The sequence below is a fragment of the Hyperolius riggenbachi genome, chromosome 12, assembly GCF_040937935.1.
Source record: "Hyperolius riggenbachi isolate aHypRig1 chromosome 12, aHypRig1.pri, whole genome shotgun sequence".
Lineage (NCBI taxonomy): Eukaryota > Metazoa > Chordata > Amphibia > Anura > Hyperoliidae > Hyperolius > Hyperolius riggenbachi.
In genome coordinates, this window is record NC_090657.1 from 99,791,268 (window position 1) to 99,818,156 (window position 26,889).

The 26,889-nt window shown below is 43.7% G+C and overlaps 1 protein-coding gene across 1 annotated transcript in view; it reads right to left on the minus strand.

Annotated features, from left to right (window-relative positions):
• MED24 (mediator complex subunit 24) overlaps nt 1-26,889 on the minus strand; it is a 98,357-nt gene that overhangs the window by 30,059 nt on the left and 41,409 nt on the right. Inside the window, exons 5-10 of the mRNA XM_068262432.1 lie at nt 19,552-19,625; nt 17,028-17,251; nt 12,247-12,358; nt 4,462-4,612; nt 2,032-2,145; nt 1,324-1,371 (exon numbers count right to left, since the gene is read on the minus strand). Of these exons, the coding sequence (XP_068118533.1) occupies nt 1,324-1,371; nt 2,032-2,145; nt 4,462-4,612; nt 12,247-12,358; nt 17,028-17,251; nt 19,552-19,625 (723 nt within the window). The remainder of the gene's footprint in view (nt 1-1,323; nt 1,372-2,031; nt 2,146-4,461; nt 4,613-12,246; nt 12,359-17,027; nt 17,252-19,551; nt 19,626-26,889) is intronic.

Genomic DNA, 26,889 nt, shown 5'->3' on the forward strand with positions numbered 1-26,889 from the left:
CGCCGTCGGGTCTGCTCTACTGCGCAGGCGCAAGTTTCCGGCGCCTGCGCAGTAGAGCGGACCCGACTGAGATCGGGTATTTCCGTCTACTTCAGAGCCGAAAGCAGCCACAGCGCTCCCGCTGGAGCCAATTCGGAGGGCTGTAGCGAGACCCCCGTGGGACAGAGGACGGCGTGGGAAGCCTCATTAGGATCGGGAGAGTTCCCCCACCCGAGGTGAGTACCCCCCAGGGGATGTTTTTGGTGTTACAGAGTCTCTTTAAATTCTTTAAGTGACAAAGGTGCTGTTGAAAGTTTTTGACTCTCAGCTAATACTGGACCCCAAGCTGCTTATTTTTAGGATAGAGGGAGAAAGCATATCATCTAGGCAAGCAGTTGTTCTAATTAATATACTTTGTTTCTACGCTTAAAAAAAGTGTATCATATTGAATTAGGTCTCACAGAGAGCCCCTATCGTGTCTGGCGTGGTAACACTTGTTCATCATTCTAATGTTGCTATGTCCAAGGTGACTTCAATTCAGAGGCACTGTCCTGCCAAGTTTGATAAGAGTCCGGACACCATAGCTTGAATATATTAAAGGACAACTGTAACAAGAAGAATATAGAAGCTACCATATTTATTTCCTTTTAACAGCCCTGTTGGTCTACTTGGCTACAGTAGTGTCTGAATAACACTCAAAATAAGCATGCAAGAGGAGACACTTAAAGAGTAGCAAGGGGAAGGGGGGGGGGTAGATCCCCTCTAGGTAACTACAGGCCTCTGTAATAAGGGTGTACGGCCTCAGTAAATTTTAAACCTATGGGGGAATCCTCTGCACCTTTAAATCACATGATGTATAATGGTGGGCATACACGGTGCGTTTCTTTCTTATCAATCGAGCCGCTGATGGGCTCGATTGATAATATCCGACAGGTCCGATCATTAATGGATCGATTCCCCACTCGATTGCTGCGGGCACCGCCGGCGGGGACGAGCGGTAATCGATTCGGGCGCACGAGCGGACGCGCGGGGAGTCGATCCGGCGGCTAATCGAGCCACCAGATCGCACCGTGTATGTCCAGCATAAGAAAAACAGAAATTGAGGGAAAATTGTGATTTGCCCATCTTTTCATCTGCCATTTTAGTTGTGACAGCAGTGTTGGAAACAATATGCTCATCTGGCAGTTTCTTTAGAAGCATAATGGACTGGCTGTGTTTACATGCACACAAAGCCAAGTAAGCAACCTAAAACAGCATTTGCCATTAATCCTTGCACTAGAGCAAAAATAAAGGACTGCTTGTTTTATCAGCAAAAGTAGAATTTTCTTTTAATTAAACACAAACCTGATCAATCAGCCAGAATTTCTTCAGTTTTGATAGCACTTGTGGAATCTGGCAAAGAGAAAAAAAATAAGACTTCAAAATACAGAAAGCTAAATAGAAAAAATATCTGCAGCTATCCACTAATACGGAAACAGAACTGTTTTAGTTAAGTCCTCATAGAGCTATGGGCTAGTGAGGCCCTATGAGCAGTACTATACAAAACAGGGCCCAAGATGAGAGGGAACGGAGATCCACATAATTAGTGGAGAAAGTCAAGGGATCGTTCTGGTACATGCATCAGCTTCACCATGTACAACCATGGCAATACAATTTTAATCCAAATGATGCAAATTAAGCAACCATGGTGCGGTGCTAAACAAAGTATATACGACAACAGTCAATTCAAGCTTAACACTACATGGAAAGATGCCATAGTCAACATAAAAGTAAATGCGGGTGACTAGAGGCTCCTAAGTATCTATTGTGATGATCAGATTCTCAGACGGGGTCCACAAAATGGGTTGTGTTATCTCACATGCCTGCACTCCCTCCCCTACCTCTAAAACAAATGGAGGATTATTGGAGTCACGAGGGGTTATGGGAAAAAATGTTCTAATTTGTCTATGGCAAATTCCCTGTATCCAAGGGTTGATAGCCTGTATTGAAATGTCCCCAAGTCCCCCGACGTGATGAAAATGAAGCTAAAGTTTGCGCCTCTGCAGGGCATACTTTGAGGAAGGTGAATGCTGTCCATTTCAGCTCGTCAGTTCCTGCGGGTGACTCTATTAACCCCACGATACAGGCCTTCCAGACTTCCAAGAGGAAGAGGTGAGACGGAATTCTCTAAAGGAAAAAGAACATAGACATTGTTAGGTTAGCCAAACAGTAATAATGAATGGGGTCATATAACACAAAATCCAGAGTGAAGAATAATGCAGCTTCATGATGAGGATCTATGGACATCCTCTTTACATTAGCCACACATGCATACTGTACGTATTTTTAAGTGAATTTTATTATTTTGACAGAATTATCCAGTAACAAATGGTGTAACAAAACAGCATTTTTAATACATTAAATGAAATATGCCAGAGTGCCTCTTAAAGGGAACCAGAGGTAAGAGTGATATGGAGGCCACCATATTTATTTCCTTTTAAACAATACCAGTTGCCTGGCAGTCCTCCTGATCTTGTGTCTCTAATACATAGATCCTGAACAAGCATATGCAAATCAGGTACTCTGACTCAGGTTGTACTGGATTAGCCATATGCTTGTTCCAGGGTTTTGACTCAGACAATACTTATGCCAGAAGATCGACAAGACTGCCAGCAACTGGCAATGTTTACAAGGAAGTAAATATGGCAGCCTCCTTATCACTCTCAACTCGGCTTCCCTTTAAAAGCCCTCGTTACTTTTGTCCCTGTAAGCAGCACCATTTTGACAGAAGTCCATGAAAAAAAAAAAACTCATCCAAACCAGCCGCAGGGAGAACGTTTGGTTTCTCTCCAGAGACTAATCTCTGGTCCTCCCATTCCCATCCTGATAGTGATGCAGCTCTCCACCCACCTCCCTATTCTTTCCCTGGGAAGGCGGAGGGGAGAGGCTTCACTGTATATGCAAGGATGAGAGGTGCAGCAGTCCGCTTCCAAAGCAAAGCCAAACTTCCAACCTGCGCCTGAGTCAGATGGCAGTTTCTATGGTGGATTGGCAAAACAGCGCTAATTAAGAGAATAAAAGTAGGGCGATCGAGGAGAGCTTTCAGTAAGCTCTCCAGGGCAAGTATAAAGCAAACCTCAAAAGAAAGTGAAAACTGGCTGGTAGGATAAAAAAAATGTTATCTATTGCCCTAATCCTAAATGTTGGTGCCCACCTCCCCTCTTAATGAACTCTGCAATGCTACCATCGCCTACACAGCTGGAGAATACCGTTTGAGAAAGGCAGCACAGACGGACAATCCTGCACTTAGTGAGATCACTCCATCTTTCCCACTTTTTAATACATTGAGTGGCCAATTGTCTTCGATTTTCCTTGATTGCAGTTACAGTCTTAACAAACTGGATCAGATTTATCAAGCATTAGGGCCAGTTTCCACTGGCTGAATCCGCAGAGTTTGCCCGCAGGTGAATCGCATGGGGAAACTCTGCAATAGGGAGTAATACCCGCAAACCTGGAAATGCCGCCGCACGTCTTGCAGACACATGCGGCACAAGTGGAAATGAGCCCTTACCAACAGTTTTTTCTTTTTAAATTGTTCTAACCAGCAGGGGGAACTGTTCTGCATGATAAGAAGATTCTTAAAACCTACTTAATAGTAGGTTAATAAAAGTTTAGAGTGAATTTCTAGAACTGCACTACAATTCTACTTTTCTGGAATCTCACATCCTTTCAAGATTCAACATTCTGGATCTTTAAAAGACATTGGGAGCAGCAGTATACTCGCCAGAAGGCCCAGAATGGCACTACCTCAGTGGTGTTCCATCTAGAGAAGGGCAAACTTTGCAAAGCCTGGGCCAAATGATGTGGAAAGCAGGCCGAATTCCTAGGATTCCTCTCCTCCTCCCTCCCTGCAGAGTTGCGAGTGAATGCTAACAGGGGATAAAATTCACCTGATCGCCAATTCTAGCGTCGCGTCACCATGGCAACAGGGCATCACATGACATGCTGTCAAGACGTGCCAGTGTATTACACGTTTTAAAGAGCATACTAAATCTGCGGGCCGGATCTAGCGCTGCGCTGATCAGCGCTGATTTATAGTGTTTACAAAAGTCAAAAAATATTTGTGTGGATGCGCAAACACTCCTGTTAGCAGACTAGTGATTAAAAATTCAATAGGTGACTGTTTCTCTGTGTGGGAGCTGCATGACTACCAGGAATATAAGAGTAACGTTAAACCTAGCTCATGGTGCATACACACGCACTATCATTGTTGCTGGTAATGATTATGGCTTGATCATTAGGGCAACACTGTGGGGCACAAGCACTGTACAGACACATTGCGCAGCTATTGCTAAATGGTATGCACTGTTCAATATAGAGGAAAGACAAGGGGGTGTCCCACATTTTGGAAAACAAAGAAAAGACTTTCCTCCACAACAGAATCATGTAAGAGATCCTAGCAGCAGACTCTCCATTCTACACCGAGGAGCTGCATTGCCTTACCTGCATTCTTTTTACTGTGTTCAGCTGTTCCACAAACGGCTGTGCTTCCCCTGTGAGGTTCATGGTACCCTCTAACATCACAACAGCGTGGACAGTGGGGAAACCTGTGCGATGTAGCTGCTCAGAGTTTGAGGAGAGCATTGATGGAATACTATGGAGGAAAGAGAGAAGGGCATATTATTATTATTATGCATTTACAGTACATAGCGCATACTGTCCTGTGGAAGAGCTCACAATCTTATCCCTGCTGCAGTTTCATGTCCATACCATGGCCTATGGGTAATATTTTTTTTATATAGTATGTTGGAGGAGACCAGTGTGCCCAAAGGAAACACAAGCAGACATGAGAATAACATAGTGTGCTGTCTGAGATTCAACCAGGCACAATAGCAAGGCGAGGGTACTATCCATACTCCATAGGGTATCTGAACCCAAATAACAGTGTTCCAAAGACAAAAAGTAGCATTAAAACTCTCTAGGGCCTACTTTTAAAAGAACAGGACTCTTAAAAAAGATGTCCATTTTTTTGTTCTCCACTTTTGAAAGCCAGTCATAACACTGCATGATACAAAATGATACTCTACAAGGTTTTCTGTCTGGAGAATCTGGCCTTCATATGGGGAGAACTGATGTACCCTACAACCCCTAAAGTGTTAATCAGATGTAAAATAGCAAAGCCTCGCTGACTGCTTACAGCTGCACGCCATCAATTGTCCCTCTTATATGGTTATTTCAGTATTGATGATAAAAGGCAAAAGGGACATTCTGGGTGCCTAAAGCAATAATTTTCTATAGCGCTTGCTACAAAGCAGGGAAAGTTCTCTTCATTTTTATATGAAGGTGGCAAAAGTCATAAATGTGCCTGTCCCTGATATTTTCAGAAGTGCTGGTAGTTCTGAAAAATAAAGTTGGTTTTGCAGCCCATGAACAAGCATATGCAGATCAGGTGCGTTTGACATTACTGTCAGATCTGACAAGATTAGCTGCATGCTTGTTTCTGGTACGATTCAGACAATACTGCAGCCAAATCAATCAGTGGGCTGCCAGGCAATAGGTATCGTTTAAAAGAAAATAAATATGGCAGCCACCATATTCTTGTCACTTCAGATGTCCTTTGAGGCCTGTACACATGCAAGGCCGGGCCTCTGATGAAGTTGCAGGACCAAGACTGACAGGCGCGTCACTAGCCTGTAATGCTCTCGGCCATAGCAATCTGCCAGGACGAATCGCTGGCCGAGCAATCAAGAGGGTTTGGGGGCTGCTGTACAGATGCTGGATTCTCAGCAGAGACTGCCTCGACCAAGTTTTATCTGACATGTGTACGGAGCTTTACTGGGTTTTGTATGGGGTGGGGTTGAACGGTTAGTGAATTAGCACCTGTGTGATTACAATGTCATGCAGGCAACTTCAATGATATTTTTTTAATTTAACATGCCCCTATAGTGAGGACAAAGTTACTGAAGTAGGCACAGCCTCATGCTACACTTTGACTGTCATTACAGTCAGTGGTATCTGTATGGCGATTGTTATTAGCATTAGTGTAGTATTCCCTGTTCCTCCTTGATGAACAGATTGTCAGCACAGTTGATGGTGCTTGACCTAGATATAGTGGCCACATCTACTCCCACACTGTTACATCACTTCCTTTGTGGCAAATCTGTCCGTTTGTTGAGTGAAGCCCAGGTGGGCAGGAAGTGATGTCACGATTCAAGTATAGAGAGGGGCTACACACAGGTTAAGTAGAGCGTGTGGTACCAATGGAGTTCAAGGACCTTCCAAACCAGACACTTCAGTGATAACGTGTTTTGCAGTCCTATTCCTCAGAACAAATAACAAAAAGTATCTTACTACAGGCAGGGAACGCCTCTATGCCGCCTTGCAAAACACTAGTATTTAGACAATTTTCGTTATTTGATCAGAGGAAGCGGACTGCGATCTGCAAAACGCGTTATAATTAAAGTGTCTGGTTTCTATAAAAATTTATTGGGGCGCCTCCTCCCTCCGAGTAGCACCCAGGTCAAGCTCACGCAACTATGCTGTCAGTCAGCTTTGCGCAGAGCTTGACAATAAGAGATACTCAACGAGGCTAAGGAGTGAAGGAGAATCAGAACGCAGATGACACTATCTTTAACATAGAACTACATGGGGCTGTGCTTACTGTAGTAACTTTGCACGTACTACAAGGTCACTTGGAAGGTAAAACTCTTGCTGAATTAAATTGCAGTCACACAACCACTATCTTACAGATCTCTCAGCAATTCCCACTATGATATCATATGACACAGAAGAAGATGGCAAATTCTAACCAATTATAGTAGCATACAAAATCCAGTCCATGTTTGTTGGATTACGGTATGTATGATTTGCACAATGGAGATCCTTAGAGATTGCTGGAAATGCATTAGTAAATTAGGCCCCTTGCTTTGGAACAAGGAGAGCAGCAGACAGCAGTGTTAATTTAAATTGTTTTCTATGTCTCAAGACAGCGGGTATGATGTGACAGGGTCCCTTTGAGATAGTATCACGGCACTGGTATATGAAACAATACATAATTCAACTTCTTAGTAGCTTTCAAGTGGACCTGATCTCTGAACATGTTATCTGCTCTAAAAGATACGTAACAGCATAATAACCTTTAAAGAAAAACATTTATTTGTTACAGCTGATACAAATCCTACAATAAATCTGCAGTGTTTCTACTTCCTGCTTTCATGGAAGCAGACATATTGTTAACATCCTGTGCTTTCAAATGATCTTATCTTTTGTGATTAGACACAGATGAGGGGGAATTAGACAGGCTAAACTCTCTAAATACATACAGGGTGCATTTCTCTATGTTTTCCTTCTGTCCTGTGCAAGAGTTCAGGTACACTTTAAGTACTTAAGTAATTGTAATAATAATGCAATGTGAAGCCATATTTTTGTTTTTAAGGTTTACTGGCCCTTTAACTCATATGTTTGTATGTTATTTTAACATTGGGACAGGAAACCCTGCTTTCCTCAGCTATCTTTAAATAATAGCAGAGCTAGCTCAGACCTGTCCCTCCTCATATCCTCATGGATATGAATTTGGAAACTGCCCAATGCATTCAGTTTCAAACCGCACCAAATGCAAAAAGATAAATATTACAAAAGTATTTCCTGCCCAGTCCAACGACACTTCATGCAGAACTTCAATTTATTTTGTGGGATTAAGTGGAGGATATTTTAAAAGGTACACTTAATCTTTATAGCGAACATGTAAGGAACAAATGTAAGAGCTGTTACTGCTAAATGTGTTTGTAAGCATACAGAATATGGGCCTGTTAGCCTGGTCTTGCCTTCAGTGATCAGTGAGTCACAAACCTGACACAAAACTGCTGCCACTGAAAGACATTGAACATTCCCTTCTTTTCTTCAATGTGATGGTAGGGAAAGTATCTGCATTGCAAAGTGAACTCCTGCCCAACTAGCTAAAGGAAGCTCTGCACAAAGTGCCTGGGATATCAGCCAGTGTGCTATGCTTTGCCTATTGTATCCAATACCAGCCTTGACCTTGGATGGGTACCTTGCCCAGTAATCCGAGCCAACAGCCTTGACCTGTGAATACTGGCCCCGAGCCCTACCCATGGAATGTAACCCATCCCATGAACCAAGTACACACAGACCAACCTGCAGCCTGATTATCATCTGACTTTAGCCTGTTGGATGATAATCAGGCATGTTTAGGCGTGCAAACAACTTGATGAGCAACTGATAACAGGCGGTTTGATCAATCCAACTGTTGGATCTATGTTGGTCTGTTATCATGCACATATTTTAGCCTAATCTAGTTTGATGTTGTGTGTTGGATTACAATTTGGGTTAGTATTAGGGGTGATCAGAGATATGCAAATTCTTCCAAGTTGATGCAAATTTATACAATTTTTATGCAAATATATGCAGCTTGAAAATGAACCAATCAATTTAAACCAGCTACAGGACTGTAAGTAAACTCTTCTCTTTCAGGATATAGTGGTGAATTCATATACTTGGATCCCATTAAATGAATGAGGGTGGAGCTAATGAGCATATTAGGAGATTTTTTCCCTTGCTAGTTTGCAATAAATTGGATTTAGCGTGCTTCTTTTGAGGCACTGGTCAGAAAAATGTAAATCTCAAGATATTTTATGAATAAAAATGTCCTCCCTGTAACAATTCTAATAAGCTGTCAGGATGTAGTACTGCCACATCTTTGTGGTAAAGGTCTCCTTATATTTTCATAAATATTGGTTCTATTCACAAAATAGCTGCGTTCGCTGTTTGTGTATGCTAAATGAAAGGATGCCTGAGATATGATGGAATGTGCCCAGATCCAAGCAGATTTCCTTTCAGAACATTCTCTCAAAGGAACACATTATTTACTTTCCTTCCACAGAACATAAACACCAGACTGTTCTGCTAACAGACAGACTCATGTCGCACGCTTCTTTCTACCCCTGTATGGAGTGTGTGATGTTAGCACGAGGCTGATAATTGGCTGACCCTTTGCAAGCTTTGCGGTTTTGAAACCCTGCAGATGTACAAACTTTGTTTTTACACACAACCATGATTTTTGGTTAGTGTTTCCAAAGAAAGAATAAAGTAGAAAATAGGTGCATGAGCCACTATAATAAACATGTAAGCATCTTAAACAATTGATTGAGAATTTCATGAATTTAGGGGACTCTGGTTCTTCCACACCACTACCTCTTAAAGTGCACCTGTCATCAGAAGGAACTGAAGACATTTTAAGTTTAACAGAATAGGAAATTTGCAGGGGGTTAATCAGAACTGGGAACAGCCAATCGAATAACAGCCAGCTTGTACATTTACACAGCTTATGGTAACTACATCATCAGCTCCCAATACTGATTAGCCCCTGCACATTTCTGGTGCCAACTAAAGCAAAATTTGTATAATGAGAACATGAGAAATGAACAGGCGTAACTGAAAACACATTTATTTTCCAGTTGTGATTTCAGAGAATGTTTCAGTCCAAAACTCCATAACAAAGACTGAACGGTTGTTACACAGACATTGATATGATAGTAAAAAACAAGGAACACCAAGAGCCCCAATAGTGTAATATGTACTGGTAAATGGTTACTAGATAGAGTAAATATTAATACTCACAAACCAGGGTTACTGTTAGGCAACCACTGTAAAGGCAGGTGGGGAGATTTTCCTGACCCCACTCAGGAATAAGAAGTCGCTCTCCGTAGATGAGAAAAAGGGGGTTCAACCCTCCACCCAGGGTGGACTCAATATTATGCAGGAGAACAGAGGCGCCAAAAGGATAAAAGGAAGCTAAATGAGCTTAAAAACCTAATTCTTGGTAAATAGAGGAGGTAGTGGTGGACTTACCTCCTCCAAGTAAACACACAACGACTGTAGTAAAGACAGTCAATATATTTTATTTATGAACTCCAAATATGCAACGCGTTTCGCAGGTTTGATCCCGCTTCATCAGGCAATAAAAACGGAGCAATAGCATATGTGGTCAGTAGAAGAGCCAGGCACCTCTGGCTCTTCTACTGACCACATATGCTATTGCTCCGTTGTTATTGCCTTATGAAGCGGGATCAAACCTGCAAAACGCGTTGCATATTTGGAGTTCATAAATAAAATATATTGACTGTCTTTACTACAGTCGTTGTGTGTCATTGATATGATAGTATTGGGGATAAACAGTAGTTGCAGAATACAAGTCAGCTTCCTGCAGGGCACTAAAACTTGATGGTAGACAGGTGAGCTTGATGGCCAGGTAGAGCCATTACATGTATTGGAAGAAACACAGGCACTGCCTTGGCCTCTGCATATTTAAAAGGAAACCTGAACCAAGAGGAGTATGGGAGCTGTTATCTTACTGTAATTGGGATCTTTTTAGTATTGGTGGTGTCTGAGTTGCCTGCAAGTGTGCAGCCTAGAGGTTGGAAGTGTACCCGAGGCAACAGGTGACAAGATAAATTAAAAATGTGTATGAACAGTGCAGAACATATTAATAACCAGGCTCTTTGTTTCATTTTGCTGCCTGAAAGAGTTAACTTTTAGGCATGGAAGTGACAGCTTCTGTCTTGTCAGTACCTTGTCGGGAATATAGTAAATATTACTGATAATCACAGCCATAAAAGTTTTCCTGGCCGAATACAACTTCTGAGAGCAGAGGAAGATAAAATACATGAACTACTGACCTTTTTCTAACTTTGGGACGCTTATTAGGCTGCTACTGAGCAGAGGAAACAAAACATTCAATCTACTTTTTAAATACTTCAATATAAAATAAAACCATGGGATATATAAAAAAAGTCATTTTTAGGAGTAGGAGGATAAATACAATTGTTTATCTCATCAGTTTATTTTCACCACAGTTCTCTTTAAGCCTTGTATACAGCAAAACCTCAATGCAAAGACCCATCATTTTACGGTTCATGTGAATGAGCCTTTAATGGAAAACTGTACAAATAAACATGAAATACAGCCATCCTCCTGCCCCTCAGAGTTGTCTTTAGATCTAAATGCTGCTGCTCACATCATTGCAGTTATATGCCGAAGGAGGAGGCGGTCACTGACCAGTCAACCTAATCCCTGAACTCACTCCTTGTCTGTAGAAGTAGAATAAAGGATACCACATCTTTATGGTCATTGTCCATAATACCAATTTATTCCTCTCTTTCACCTCCACAGACAGGCAATGGATATGTTGACAGTCTGGCATGTCATGACTGCTAGGCCATACCAACCCATTAATGGGAAGCGCTTGAGTAGCAACATTTAGTATTAGTATGAACTCTGTGGGGCTCCAGGAAAACTTTGTAGGTAAATGGGCAAAGGTCAGCTAAAAACTTCAGATTACCGTATGTAGATGGCCAGGATCTATGGCAAGCATGCCAGCAACAGACTAGCCCAATAGACACTGCAGAGTAAGAAAAACCTTCTAATAATGAAAAAGCACTTGCAGCAGATGGTTAGCCAAATAGGATCACATCAGCTGTTCCAAACAACCACAGTATTGTGTTTACATGTACCTTCTTAGGCAAAGGATCAGCATAATAACCACAGTTTTGAAATGTGAGTGAGCAATGCTCCATGAATTTTCCTTTAGTAAAGGTTCCTCCTTGAAGGACACCTGAACTGAGAGACATATAGAGACTGCCATATTTATTTCCTGTGAAACAATACTAGTTGCCTGGCTGTGCTGCTGATCCTCAGCCTCCAATAAATTTAGCCATAGACCCTGAACAAGCATGCAGATCAGGCTTTTCTGACTGACTTCTGACTAGATTAAGCTGCATGCAAGTTTCAGACATGTGAGGCCGATACTACTGTAGCCAAAGAAATCAGCAGAACTGCCAGGCCACTAGTATTGTTTAAAGGGAATAAATATTGCAGCCTTCATATCCATTTTAGTTCTTTAAATCAAAACACCTAATTTTGAAAAACGTGTTATAAGTTAGTCACAAACTATAAAAGTTAGCAGGAAGAGAATGCCTTGGAAATCACTACACCGTCCCTTTAACATCTTGTGCTCTAGGGGGTGGGGCTTATTTGTCAACATCTTCTGTCCCCCCATGTGCTGCTAGGAAATTCAGTTCAATGTTCCTTAAATGTCATTACTCTAAATTAGACACTGGGCTGCACGCTCTTACTTGCTTCACGTCAATGTTACACAAACTCCAGTTATTAAAAGATGAGAAGGTTTTGGACTGTGAGTCACAACAATGTATAGAGATCCTCCAGAAATAAAGCAGTATAAAGCATGTGTAAGTAAAGCAGACAGGACCGTACCTCCTGATTAGCGACACGCAATCCTCTGCCTGGCTCCGTAGCTGAATGCTGGGAAGGAGACTTATACACTCGGCCAGTCGCAGCAATGACTGCTCCACGGATGCCCAGGAGGCTACAAGCAGAGAAGACAGGATAACAAGGCCTGACATAACTGCCAGCTAGAGACTATAACACAGCACAAGTGCCACGATCAGGACGACATGGCTGATCCCGTACAGAGATGGGGGAACCATTAGGCATGAAGCACAAAGGCTACTGAGCTCGTAAGGCAGAAGCTATCACAGGAATTCATGCAGCAGATCTCATATCCACAGGGGACCTGGATGAAGCAGAGCTGAAATTACCTTTAGCTGTGACGAGACTAATTACATAGGCTGGGTCCCGATAACTAGACAAAAAGAAAAAAAACAACCCCCCCCCCCCCAAAAAAAAAACAAAACAAAAAGAAAACCACCTCTTTGTAAACAAATAAACAAAGTACTAATTATAAAGCGTGTAGAAAATGGAAATTAATGTTGTTGCAAACAAAGGTCAATCAAAAACCAACTTACAAAAGTTTCAACAGAGTATGAAAACAATCCTCCTGGCTCCTCAACCAGCTCAATTAACAAAATAAAATTAAATTGGTCTTTAAAAAAAGTGGTCTTGTGACAGTTTGCATGGGCTGATTTTTAGGCCCCATTTACACTTAATCAGTTGGTGTGCGTTAGTGCGCATTAGTATGTGTTTTTTCTATAGCAGTACATTGGGAAGAAGATTTCAGTTAAAACGCGTGTGTAAGTGTGAAAGGTGCCATAGGAAAACATGGGCATTACTTTGAAAATCAGTTTTCTTTCAGTTATAACTTAGAGAAATTGATTAAGTGTAAAAGGGGCCTAATGCAGGGCATACATGGAATAGATTATGCGCCGGATCGAGTCGCTGGCTCGATTCCGGCGCGTCCCCGCGTGCGCCTGGATTGATTCCCGCTCTTCCCCGTGGGCGCTTCTTATCTTCCGCTAGTTTTTGTCCTATTGTCCGCCCGCGGGGATCGAGCAGGAAATCGATCCGGCGGGGAAATAAACAGGTCGGAAATTATCAATCGAGCCATCAGCGGCTCGACTGATAAGAAGAATCCATCCGTGTATGCCCAGCGTAACTCTTCTGGCCCACAGTGGGAGAGGGTGTGAGCAGCAACCAATCTGAGTGATGCAGTGTAGTCATTATAGGCACACCGAGGAAAAGAGTCTGCTCAGTCCATGTGTGTTGCCACAGGACTGGGAGGAGGGTGGGGACTTGCCTGCTCTAGCTGACAATGGCCCCTATTCAATTAACTTTTCTTCTGAGTTTCCTCACAGATGTTTTCACACTCTATCAATAATAATAATAATAATAATAATAATAAAAAAACACCTTTAAAGCAGATCTAAACTCAGAACTCTATGCTTTAAAAACGTTTCTTTGTTACAACTTATACTGTAGAACTCCTACAATACACCTGCAGTGTTTATTTCCTGAAATTCCTGGGAGTGCAGAAAGTGTTAAGGTGCGTACACACGCAGTACAAAAGGCACCGACGGGTCTGCCGGACCCTCCCGCTGGGCGGTCTTTTAGCCGACAGTAGCGCGTGTGTACATGCTGTCGGCGGACTGATAAGGCTGTTTCTGAGCGCTCCGCTGAGCACAGAACAATTAGCACAGAACAATGGCACACTGCTGTGCAGTTCAGACACAGGCCAATATCTCTAGACACACAGAGTGAAGTTCTCAGAAGCAGAGGCGGTTCCATGGGGGGCAGATGGGACACAGTGGCATGTTCTCTGACTCATGACGTGCCTCTGTGTCCCCACAACGCCGCTCTCTGCCTCACCTCCGCGCTATATATCCCCCCCCCACCCGAGATTAGCAACAATATTTGTGAAGCCTCTGCAGGATCCAAGGGCTTTCCCTACCGAGGTAAGCCTCTAGCTGCTTTAAAGGGAACCTAAACTGAGAGGGATATGGATGTTTCTTTTTAAACAATACCAGTTGCCTGACATCCTGCTGTTCTCTTTGGCTGCAGTAGTGGCTGAATCACAACCTGAAACAAACATGCAGCTAATCCAGTCTGATTTCAGTCAGAGCACCTGATCTGCATGCTTGGTGAGGGGCTGTGGCTAAAATTATTACACAGAATCAGCAGGAGAGTCCGGCAACTGGTATTATTTTAAAAGGAAAAATCCATATCCTTCTCAGTTTAGGCTCCCTTTAAGTATTTAGTACTTTTTCGATTGCTAGGTGCTGGAAAGTTAATTTGTAGATAAGATTAAAAATGATTTCCTGGAAGTAAACGTTAATGAGATAGAGGCTAATGAAATAAATAAAGAACCGGCTACAGTGGTCACAGATCTGAAAGAGTCTGTCACTGCCTATTTACAATTTTTTATTTCAATTTTCTTATTAGTGTTTTATGTTGGGGAGGCACTGGAGGAGGGGTTAGAGATCTATATTTTTTCCCGTGAAAACATTCACAACTTAAAGAGGAACACTAGGTAGGATAAAATAAAAGTGAATGCACACACCAGCATCCACTGATAATTTTCATGTACATGTTATGTAATGTTGCTTTCACAGTATAAAGTCAAATTTGTGGGAAACAATTAACCAGGATATTGGGAATGCTGTAGATGTGATATACTTGGACTTTGCAAAGGCCTTCGACACTGTTCCCCACAGAAGTCTGGTGCAAAAGTTGAGGATGCAAGGACTGGGGAAGAGTCTGTGTGCATGGATAGGGAACTGGCTAATGGACAGAAAACAAAGAGTTGTCAATGGATCATACTCAAAATGGGTGACTGTTAGCAATGGGGTCCCACAGGGGTCTGTACTGGGTCCAGTGCTCTTCAATTTATTTATTAACCTCCTTAGCGGTAACCCCGTGTGTGACACGGGGTAAGCCGCCGGAGGGTGCCGCTCAGGCCCTGCTGGGCCGATTTAAATAATTTTTTTTTGCTGGACGCAGCTAGCACTTTGCTAGCTGCGCCAGCACCCCGATCGCCGCCGCCGTGCGCCCGATCGCCGCTATCCGGTGCGGCGTGCCCCCCCCCCAGACCCCGTGCGCTGCCTGGCCAATCAGTGCCAGGCAGCGCCGAGGGGTGGATCGGGTCTCCCAATGACGTCCCGACGTCGGTGACGTCATCCCGCCCCGTCGCCATGGCGACGGGGGAAGCCCTCCAGGAAATCCCGTTCTTTGAACGGGATTTCCTGATCGGAGATCGCCGAAGGCCCTGGGCTCGCTACATGATTTAAAATTTTTTTTTTTTTTTTAAAAACTGCTGCGCTGCCCCCTGGCGGTATTTTTCATACCGCCAAGGGGGTTAATGAACTAGTAGATGCAGTAGAAAGCAATGTTGCTATTTTTGCAGATGATACAAAATTGTGCAGAATCATTAACTCTCAGGAAGATGGGGACATATTGCAACAGGATCTGGATAGGATGGCTATATGGGCACATACATGGCAGATGAAATTCAATGTTGAAAAATGTTAAGTCATGCATTTTGGTCGCACCATATAAAATAAATGGGATACAGTTGGGGACATCAAACTTGGAGAAGGACGTATTCAATGCCAAGCTGCTGCAGCTAAAGCTAATAACATTTTGGGATGCATTAAAAGGGAAATAAAAACTTGAGATGCTAACATAATATTGCCCCTGTTTAACTCTCTAGTAAGGCCACATCTGGAATATGGAATTCAGTTCTGGGCACCACATTACAGGAAAGATATTGCAGTTTTAGAGCAGGTGCAGAGACGAGCAACAAAATTAATACGTGGGATGGAAGGTCTCACTTACCAAGAAAGGTTAGATAAACTGGGTTTATTTAGTCTAGAGAAAAGACGCCTTAGAGGGGATCTAACTAACATGTATAAATACATTAGAGGGCAATATAAAAGCTTGGCGGATGAGCTTTTTGTCCCTAGGCCTTCTCAAAGGACTAGAGGACATGATCTGTGCATGGAGGAAAAACGTTTTAGCCATTTATTTAGGAAAGGGTTCTTTACAGTAAGAGTGATTAAGATGTGGAATGCATTGCCACATGAAGTAGTTATGGCAAATCTTTACCTGCATTTAAAGGGGGCTTAGATGCTTTCCTTGCGTTGAAAGACATACATGGCTACAATTACTAGGTAATGCCCAGTGATGTTGATCCAGGGATATTATCTGATTGCCATCTGGAGTCGGGAAGGATTTTTTTCCCTTTTGGGGCTAATTGGACCATGCCTTCCTCTGGATCAACAGGGATATGTGAGGGAGCAGGCTGGTGTTGTACTTTGTTCTCTGGTTGAACTCGATGGACGTATGTCTTTTTTCAACCTAAATAACTATGTAACTGTAATTTTGGGATGTGGGAGGAACCTACAGCACTTGGCAGAACCTCTGCTAATTACATTTGGTCAAAATTCAAACCTGGAATTCTAGCCCTGCAAAGCAATACAGTAGAATCTTGTTATAATAAACTAATATAGTAAACTACTTTTCCTAGTCCCTTGGAGTTTACTATAAAGGGAGTCTACTGCAGTTCAAGTCACTTTGCTACCCTTCAACTAAAGGGTGACACAGTACAACACTACAGCTGTAGCCTTCTAGTTTATTAGAAAAGGGCAGTCACTGAGTGCACCTTCATTATTCCACTATTTCATAATATTACACACCACTCCGTTATCTCAGAAGACAGAGGCAGGATGTAGACAGCCACAAACACAAGTGAACACAAAGTCAGTCAAAAGAGCCAAAATGTATAGCAACACTCTCAGGCTTACTTGGTTCCTCCAGCTTGGCGATATGGATAAGTGCACGATTCTTAGTGCTGATGAGAATAGACTCCAGTCTTTTCAGGCACATGCATAACTGACTCTCGCCTGTACCTGGGTCCATCACTTCCTTTAGTTTCTCCACATAGTAAGTAGAACAACGCAGTAGCCAGTTTACAGCATGCATCAGGGCCCGGCACAAGCTTATGCATTCCTCTGCTTTACCATGGCAGCTGGAAACAAAAGTAAAGATATGAAATGTACCACTCTGTAAAATTATACTACATGTACATAAGTAAAATATATACTAGCAACACAAACTGCATTGTTATTGTGATTAAAAAATAAAAAAGACTGTTTTTACCAAACTTGAACAAAGTTATGCCCTGTTAACATATCTTGGCTAGGATTAAAAACACAATTCCTAACTTTGACAAAACTTGGCCGTCTGTGGATTGACTGGCAGAACAATGAAGGCCTATCATATATCATGCACTCTTTCTAATTTGGCCCCCTGGTTGTTTTTGCTGCTATGATTTTCAGCACTTTCTTATGACCTCTTACGAGCTACCCTTGGATGCATATGTTCACACTTCTATGGCTTGGCACGATGATCAGGTTATGTGAGTGGTTTTCTTTGTCTGTCCTCCCCCCCCCCCCAAATACCCCTAGGCTCACCTAGCAGAAGTGTCTTACACCCTTGAGCCTATTCACAGTACCCCTCCCTTCCATTATATTTACTGCACAATTTTTTTGTTATAGTATCAGATACTGTGGACCGGATCTTTGAGATACCTGATGATATCGCACAAAGTACCGCGATCCCGAAAATCTCGCTTGCGCCGCCATGTACGTTGCGTGACCTCGAAAGTCCTGTTCAATGATTGTACATTGTGACCCCCATACCTGGGACAAGCTGTGATACTGTCTATGTTCATTTATGCTTGTCTGCATAATTAAACCTTTTGGAAACTAAAACTTTTTTTTTTTTTTAAAAAAACCTTCTTTCATGGATAAAACCCATGGCTCGCAAATTCAGATTCTTCTGTGGGTCTAAAATGGTACAACTGGATAGCAGCAACAAGAGAATTGTAAGTGAGTGCTTGTCTGCATTAGAAACCTTTTAGGGGAGGCTGAAGCGATCTAAAAAAAACAAAAAACCTAGATACCTAAGGAGACGGAAGGCTATGGGTCCTATAGAGCCTTCCCATTCCTCTCCTGGTTCCCTCATTCCACCGTTGGCTCCCCCGCTGGGCAACTTCGTGCCAAATAACAGAGAAGCCAGCGGGACCGGAAGAGGAGCCAGGAAGACACCGGGGGACCTCGCGGGCTACGGTGGGCTGGAGGAAGCCCCACGTAAGTCCATATTGTAATTTTATGGAGAGCTCAGAGTCCCTTTAAGCTGTTCCTTGTCGTGGCCAAACAAAACCCTTCTTTCATTCAGCAGTGTAATTGGTTGATGGCTCTTGGCACCTTCTCCACTTTTCCTCCACTTGTCTATGCATCTACCTTGATCAATCTGTCTAGTCTGGGTCTGAACTTTAAAATGCCAGTTTATGAACAGCACTGATACTGTGGCGTGATGCAGAGGTGTAAACATCTTTCACAACTCTTTAAAGAGAACCCGAGGTGTGTTTAAAGAATGTTATCTGCATACAGAGGCTGGATCTGCCTATACAGCCCAGCCTCTGTTGCTATCCCAAACCCCCCTAAGGTCCCCCTGCACTCTGCAATCCCTCATAAATCACAGCCGTGCTGTGAGGCTGTGTTTACATCTGTAGTGTCAGTCTCAGCTGCTCCCCCGCCTCCTGCATGGCTCCGGTCCCTGCCCCCGTCCCTTCCCTCCAATCAGCAGGGAGGGAAGGGATGCAGGCGGGGACCGGAGTTCTGCAGGAGGCGGGGAGAGCAGCAGACTGACACTATAGAGATAAACACAGCCAGCTCTGACAAGCTGTTTGTCAGCAGCGTGGCTGTGATTTATGAGGGATTGCAGAGTGCAGGGGGACCTTAGGGGGGTTTGGGATAGCAACAGAGGCTGGGCTGTATAGGCAGATCCAGCCTCTGTATGCAGATAACATTCTTCAAACCCACCTCGGGTTCTCTTTAAACAGTATATTGTCTTGACACTAACTGTCCCTCAGAGCAGCTCACATGTAATTCCTACCATAGTCATAAGTCCATTGTAGTTTAGGGTCAATTTAAGGAAAAACAAATTTACTTATCTGTAATTTTTTTAATATGTGGTAAGAATCTGGAGTGCCTGAAGGAAACCCATGCAGACACGGGGACAACAAACCAACGGTGACGGGACCCAGGCCAAAATGTTATCCACTACACCATTGTGTTCTTCAGACACTATGCAGGTTGTTTTCCCAGCATATCAGCCATCCAGGGTGAACATTTGCTCTCTGCATTGAAGCAATCAGGTTGAATACCAGGATAAATGATGTGCTCACATCAGTCATCTGCGAATAAACCTGTTGCCTGCTGTTATATAAAGTGTCACAGCTGGAGACTGTAATGCACACCTTACCTCAGATTGTCACAGAACATGTCCATGATTTCCAGCAGAGCTTGGACACAAAGATCTCTGGAGAAGTCATCAAACTGCGAAGAAACAAAATGTAATAACATCATTCAAACACCTACATGTATATTCTGGTTCACTCTTGTACAAATTATCTTTTTAATTTTCATGTTTCTTCTCTAATAAAAAAAACCCTCTTTTTAAAATGTCTGTGTCGTCTATGGCCTAGGTTCTCAACGTGTGGTACGCGTACCCCAGGGGGTACTTCTGATGGTTCCAGGGGGTACTCGGGCTTGATATAATTAACCAAGAATAACACATTTAGAGTTTTAGAAAATTATAAATCTTATTTAAACACCAAATTAGTGTTTTAGCTAATTAAATGCAATAGCAAATGCTTAGAAATTGTTCAGAACCAATTATAATGTCCTACAATTAAATATATATGTTTACTATGCTAGGGGGTACTTGTTGAGTACAGGGTTTTAAAAGGGGTACATACCAATAAAATGTTGAGAAACACTGGTCTATGGCATACAATATTGCCTTATACAGCTTTAATTTTTCTAGCACAAGCAGAGTGTTTGTTTTTCACTCATTGTTACAGACTACCAAGCAAGTTCCTTGCGAACCAGAACTCCCATGAGTGTGTAAGAGCTGGTCCACACTAGGTCCGGAAACGTATCCGTGGCCGGGTTTTTAAACCTGATGAAAAACGGAGTCCCGGATACTAATGTTGAAAATAGCAGCCAGCCTCACCCAAGTAAAAAACGGATCAGTCTGCGTTTGCGGGGATCCGTTTTCAAAACCTGAACGGAAGGTCCGGATCTGCTGCATTTTCACGCAACGGATCAGGACCACGGATACACGCAGGGGGTAGTGAAAGCAATGAGAAAACGCATCTCCAGCTCCACTGGCAAAAAACGGATGTTAAAACGGATAGCCTGAGCTTTATGATTGGCCCAAAAAAATCCTCCCACTCCTTCCTAATGATGGAGACGTTTTCTGTCAGGGAAAAACCTGAACGGAAACTGATGCACTTTCATCAGTTTGCAGTACGGTGGGTACTTCCCCTGATCCGGACTGCAGGGTCCGTCCTGCAACTGTGTCTAGTGTGGACCTAGCCTAAGGGGCTACAAAGGACCAAAAAGCCCTCTTGCTAAAATGTTAGTAAGAGGGCTTTTTTGGTCCTTTGTAGCACAAGTCACATTTCTTGGAGTTCTTGCTGGGCAATCAGTAACGTTGGGTGTTTCAAATCCAACCCATAGAGCCACATTAATCCATGCCATGTACTGATCTATATGCGTGTTGGATTAGTTTTGCTCTATACAATTAACAAGCTGACACATCATTGCATTCCAGTGGTTCTGGAGGTGTGCTCAGCTTTCAGGGACAACAATGGCTGATTTGCATATTCAGCAGTGATGCATCGTGGGAGACATCAAAAATGCTCACTCCAACCTGAATTATCGCAAATACCTTCTGTTTTAAGAAGGCAAACTTTTTTTTGTTCACTTATTGAAAACGCTTTCTGTCTTCCATTCAGATTTTTGCACAGTAGCAAAAATTTCAGTCCCAAACAATGAGCAAGTGTGAGCGTCTGTTTTGATACTGAACGTTATCTAGCATATAATTATTATTTTTTTTTTCTGCTGAACAAGGCGAACTGCCATTAGAAACTTAACCATGATGGGATGAAGGGAAGGAATGATTCATCTGAAGCCATGCTTCTCTACTGACCAGCCTATCACAGGAGTAGTAAGCAGATAGCTGCAGATTGCTGAAGAGGATGTACAGCAGTGGTCCTCAAACTAATGTCCGCGGGCCGAATGTGGCCCCCTGAGTCTTTTTTACCGCCCCCCCCCCCTACACAAAATGTATTACTTATACAGGGTGGGCCATTCATATGGATACACCTTATCTATGGATACACTCCATATACCACACCATACCATCAATTTTTTTGTTCCAACAGTCTTGGAGGGATCTATCCAATGTGGGTTAGTGTCAGACCAATAGTGGTGGTTTTGTTTGTTAACTTCACCATTCACATAAAATGGTGTATCCATATAAATGGCCATATTAGGTGGATCCATATAAATGTCCCACACTGTAGGTGCGGTCAGCTACATCTTTAAATATTGGTGGTCCACATATGGAATAGCAGTGCTGGCACTACCCACATGGCAGCCAGAAAGCAGTAATTTCACTAGTTTCCAATCAAAATCCACATCAGGTGACACTGCAGGTTGTCATCTGGGTATGCTTCACTGTCTGGTCTGCAAAGACTTCTACATCATTTTATGTATACTCCGGCCCACCAGCAGTCTGAAGTATGTTGACCCGGCCCTTGACCCAAAACGTTTGGGGACCCCGGATCTATCAGTGTTGCACAAAACTGTCCTAAATAAATTTATTGTGCACCTTATATACATAAAAGGTACAATCGTCTACTAAAAAATGAAATGTACTTTCCCGCTCGCTCGCTCGCAAATCTAAAATATTCTTTAACCACGTTCCCGTCAGCAAAACCTCCATGGCAGTGTTTGCCCGAAGCCTTCCCAAACAGGTCCGGAGCCCTGTGGCCACCTACCGACCGCTTGCCTCCAGCTTAACACTGCCAATCAGGCTGTGGCCGCCGAGTGTGGGCGGGCCACTGCAATACAGGTGGGGGTGGCCACAGAGCTCCGGCCCTGTTTGGAAAGGACTTCTTACATGGCCATACACTTATACATTTGCAGCAGATTCGACCATCAGATAGATTTCTGTCAGATGCCTGTCAAGTTGAATCTGACAGGAATCTATCTGATGTGTGCCACACACTAGGAAAAGATTTCCAATAGATTTCAGAATAGAATTAAGACAGTTCTGAAGGCGAAAGGGGGGTCAAACACTGTATTAGTATGGTGTTCCTAATAATCCTTTAGGTGAGTGTATGTCAGCTGTGTAGCTGACGATGACGCACTGTGTTACTATGAGCGGGTGGCTGCCATACACACGCTTGATTATCGGCTGCCTCAGCCGACTTGAGTCAGACGAGTGTACGTTGACAGATAATTGGCTTTAGTTTTCCATTTCCTCCTCAGGATTTCTTCTTCACCCAGCCCAAGAGGAAGCTGTAGTTGGGCACTAACGCCGATCCTAACGCAATGAATCTGCTTTTTAGCCAGAACCGATGCAGTAGTGAGAAAGGACAATATTATTTCTCTGTCATGAAACCCCAAATACATTACAATAAAAATGATCAATTCTATGTTCAATCTTGCTTTCCATTTCATTAAATTCCCACCTCTGAGGTAGAAAAAGAACAGTGCTAGAACATTTTGTCAAGGAAAATGAAAGAAACCTTTTGATAGATATGCAGTGTTCTCCCCAGGATCAATCAGCCGGGCGGAGCGCCCGGGTAAGTTTCATTACCGCCCGGCTGATGAGACTGCATGTCCTGTTGTCTCTGAGCCCAAGTAAAATAAGTTACTGCCCGGCTGATAAATCTGCGCGTCCCTGTCATCGCGAGCCGCAAGTGTCCGGCTGTCAGAGATGCGCTGCTTCCCCTCTACACTCGAGATCTCGCGCTTCCCGGCGAGCTCGTGCTTTGATAGGCGTAGCAAACCGGCATGACGTTAGAGCTAGCCGCCTTCTGCAGAGCCGTGTGCCGCGTGCAATCGGTGCATGTCTGTGAGCTGTGCAGGGACGTTTGTGGAGAGAGAGGCATGTGCGCAGCTCACTGACAGATGAATATCCATCTTGCTCCATATGCAGGCTATGAGATTATATATATATATATATATATACCCGGCCCGCAGTGGTTGGCAGCGCGGCGCTGGCTGGCAGAGGTGGATGGTGTGCTCCGGGTGATCACCAGGGCTGTGCCCTGTCACGCAGCACGGAGCAGGTACTGAAGCTCGGGGAGACCTTTGGGGAACAGCTGAGGATGAATGTGAGGAGTGATCTGCTGCCATGGTATCTAAGAGGGGGGCCTACCTACCCACCCCACTAGTCTGACCTACCTACCCACCCCACTAGCCACTAGTCTGACCTACCTACCCACCCCACTAGCCACTAGTCTGACCTACCTACCCACCCCACTAGCCACTAGTCTGACCTACCTACCCACCCCACTAGTCTGACCTACCTACCCACCCCACTAGTCTGACCTACCTACCCACCCCACTAGTCTGACCTACCTACCCACCCCACTAGCCACTAGTCTGACCTACCTACCCACTCCACTAGCCACTAGTCTGACCTACCTACCCACCCCACTAGCCACTAGTCTGACCTACCTACCCACCCCACTAGTCTGACCTACCTACCCACCCCACTAGCCACTAGTCTGACCTACCTTACCACCCCACTAGCCACTAGTCTGATCTACCTAACCACCCACCACACTAGCCACCAGCCTGACCGACTTACCCACCCACTAGCCACCAGCCTGAACTACTTACCCACCCCACTAGCCACCAGCCTGAACTACTTACCCACCCACCCCACTAGCCACCAGCCTAAACTACTTACCCACCCACCCCACTAGCCACCAGCCTGAACTACTTACCCACCCACTAGCCACCAGCCTGAACTACTTACCCACCCACCCCACTAGCCACCAGCCTGAACTACTTACCCACCCACTAACCCCACTAGCCACCAGCCTGAACTACTTACTCACCAATGCCACTAGCCTGAACTACTTACCCACCCACTTACCCCACTAGCCACCAGCCTGACCTGCTTACCCACCCACCTCACTACTAGCCTGACCTGCTTACCCACCCACCCACCTCACTACTAGCCTGACCTACCTACCCACCCCACTAGCCTCCAGCCTGACCTAGTAACCCTCCCACCCCACTAGCCACCAGCCTGACCCTACACCCCACTATTCTGACCTACTTACCCACCCACCTCACTAGCCACAGCTTGACCTACTTACCCATGACACCGTTACATTACAGTACATTTTACCCCACCCGGCTACTTTTTCATGCCACCCGGCTGAAAAAAATTTCTGGGGAGAACACTGGATATGGACAGATATCCACTCAGCCACACTTACTCTTTTTACACGTAATCTGAAAACTCACCTCAAGCATACTCTCCAACCTAGGACACTGCCCACCCTTTCTACCACTCCAAACACAGCTTCCCTTTACCTACTGTCCTATACCTTAAACCTTAATGTTCATTTTTCAGCCTGTAAGATGGCTCGGTAGATAATTTCCGACATGTCCGATCTCCCGCCCGATCGTTTCACCGCTGGATTCCAGATAGCAGTGAATGGAAAAAGAGAAGAAAAACGAGCGGAAGATAAGAGAATTGACTGTGGAATCGAGCGGCGAAACGATCGAGTGGGAGAATAGAGCAGCAAAAAGGAATCAGGAATCGTTTATTTCGCCAAGCATGACTGGGTCATGCCCGGAATTGGGTTTGGCATAGTACATTTGGCTCAGAAGAGACATCAATCGATAGCATAGAGCAACAGGAGCAGAAATTTACAATTACACAATTATGTCAGCAGCAGTCAGTTACATTTGCATTTCAATTACATTGTACATTACATTTGCATTTCCAGTTTACATACTAGAGCAGCAGTTGGCTCTGTCCGTGACAGTTCTATATGTCGTGGGGGGTGTCCTGATGGGAGTATGTGGAGGGAGTTCAGGAGGCTGACAGCTGAGGGGAAGAAGGAATTACTGTGCCTAGCCGTCTTTGTGTAGATGGCCTGGAGCCTCCGTCCCAATGGCATCGGACTGAAGTAGCAGTGGCCCGGATGAGAGGGGTCGTTAAACGAGCCATGTATGCCCAGCATCAGACTGTAAGGTCTTTTGGCCAGGGCTCTTGTCCCCTTTTGTCTCACAATGCTGTGTAATAGACGTACATACCTCCACCCCTGTGTAAAATGTTGTTAATCTGTTCACTGCATTAGCTGTTATCCACTCTTGTCTTGTATTAATTGTTGTATTGTATATTATGTATTGCTATACCCTGTATGTTGTTGTACAGCACCGCGGAAGATGCTGGCGCTATATAAATCAATAATAATAATAATAATAATAATGTGATCACAGTTGAAATAGAATAAGAACACTTCCATATGTATGGGCAGCGTTCATGGCTGATAACATTACTCATGCTGCCAGACCAGCTTTTCGGAACACTATTACAGCCTGTAACCCCTCATGAAATATTTAGTAGTTCAAAAGGTCATTAAATATGACTTTAAAAGGGTCATTAATGATCCACAGGAAATTGCAGTATGAACTATAGTGCTGACATCTTCTGTAGTGCTTTACGGAGTATATAGTCTAGTCACAAACTCTCTGTCAGAGGGGCTCAAAATCTAATCCCCAATTAAGGGGAAGCCAATTAACTTATCTGTAGGTTTTTTGGATGTGAGAGGAAACTTGAGTGCCCGGAGGAAACCCACCCAGACACAGGGATAACATAGAAACTCCTTGCAGATTTTGCCCTGGCTGGGATTTGAACCACAGACCCTGTGCTGCAAGGCGAGAGTGCTATCCCCTACAAAACCGTGATGCCCTTAAGGGGAACCTAAACTGAGAGTGGTGTGGATGTTTCCTTTTAAACAATACCAGCTGCCCGGCAATCCTGCTGATCTCTTTGGTTGCAGTAGTGGCTGAATCACAGACCTGAAACAAGCATGCAGCTAATCCAGTCTGACTTCAGTCCGAGCACCTGATCTGCATGCTTGTTGAGGGGCTGTGGCTAAAAGTATTAGAGACACAGGATCAGCAGGAGAGTCAGGTAACTGGTATTATTTTAAAAAGCAAAATCCATATCCTTCTCAGTTTAGGTGCCCTTTAAAGAGACATTGAAGCGAAAAAAATAATGATATAATGAATTGGTTGTGTAGTATGGATAATTACTAGAACATTAGTAGCAAAGAAAATATTCTGATATTTTTATTTTCAGTTATATAGTGTTTATTATAACAATGCATCAGTCTCTAATATTTGCAGTTTACACACTACTCAGCATTATATATATGATTTTACAGAGCAGGCCAGTGAACTACTAACCTGTCCTCTGCTGAAAAAAGAACAATACAGTGACTGACAGTTGATATAACAAGCTTCAGAAGGCAGAGTTCTCTGCGACTTTGAAAGCCGTGGAGCTCAATGGCTCTTTTGCATAGGTAACAACTGGAGTCTTCCTGTACTGGAAACAATATTAGACTTATGTCTCTGCTGATAATGTTTTATTTCTTAGCTGTACTACACATACAAATCATTATATCATAATTTTTTTCGCTTCAGTGTCTCTTCAAGTACACCTTGACATTTTTCAAACACTCCTTCATGGTTTAAATAAGCTACACATACA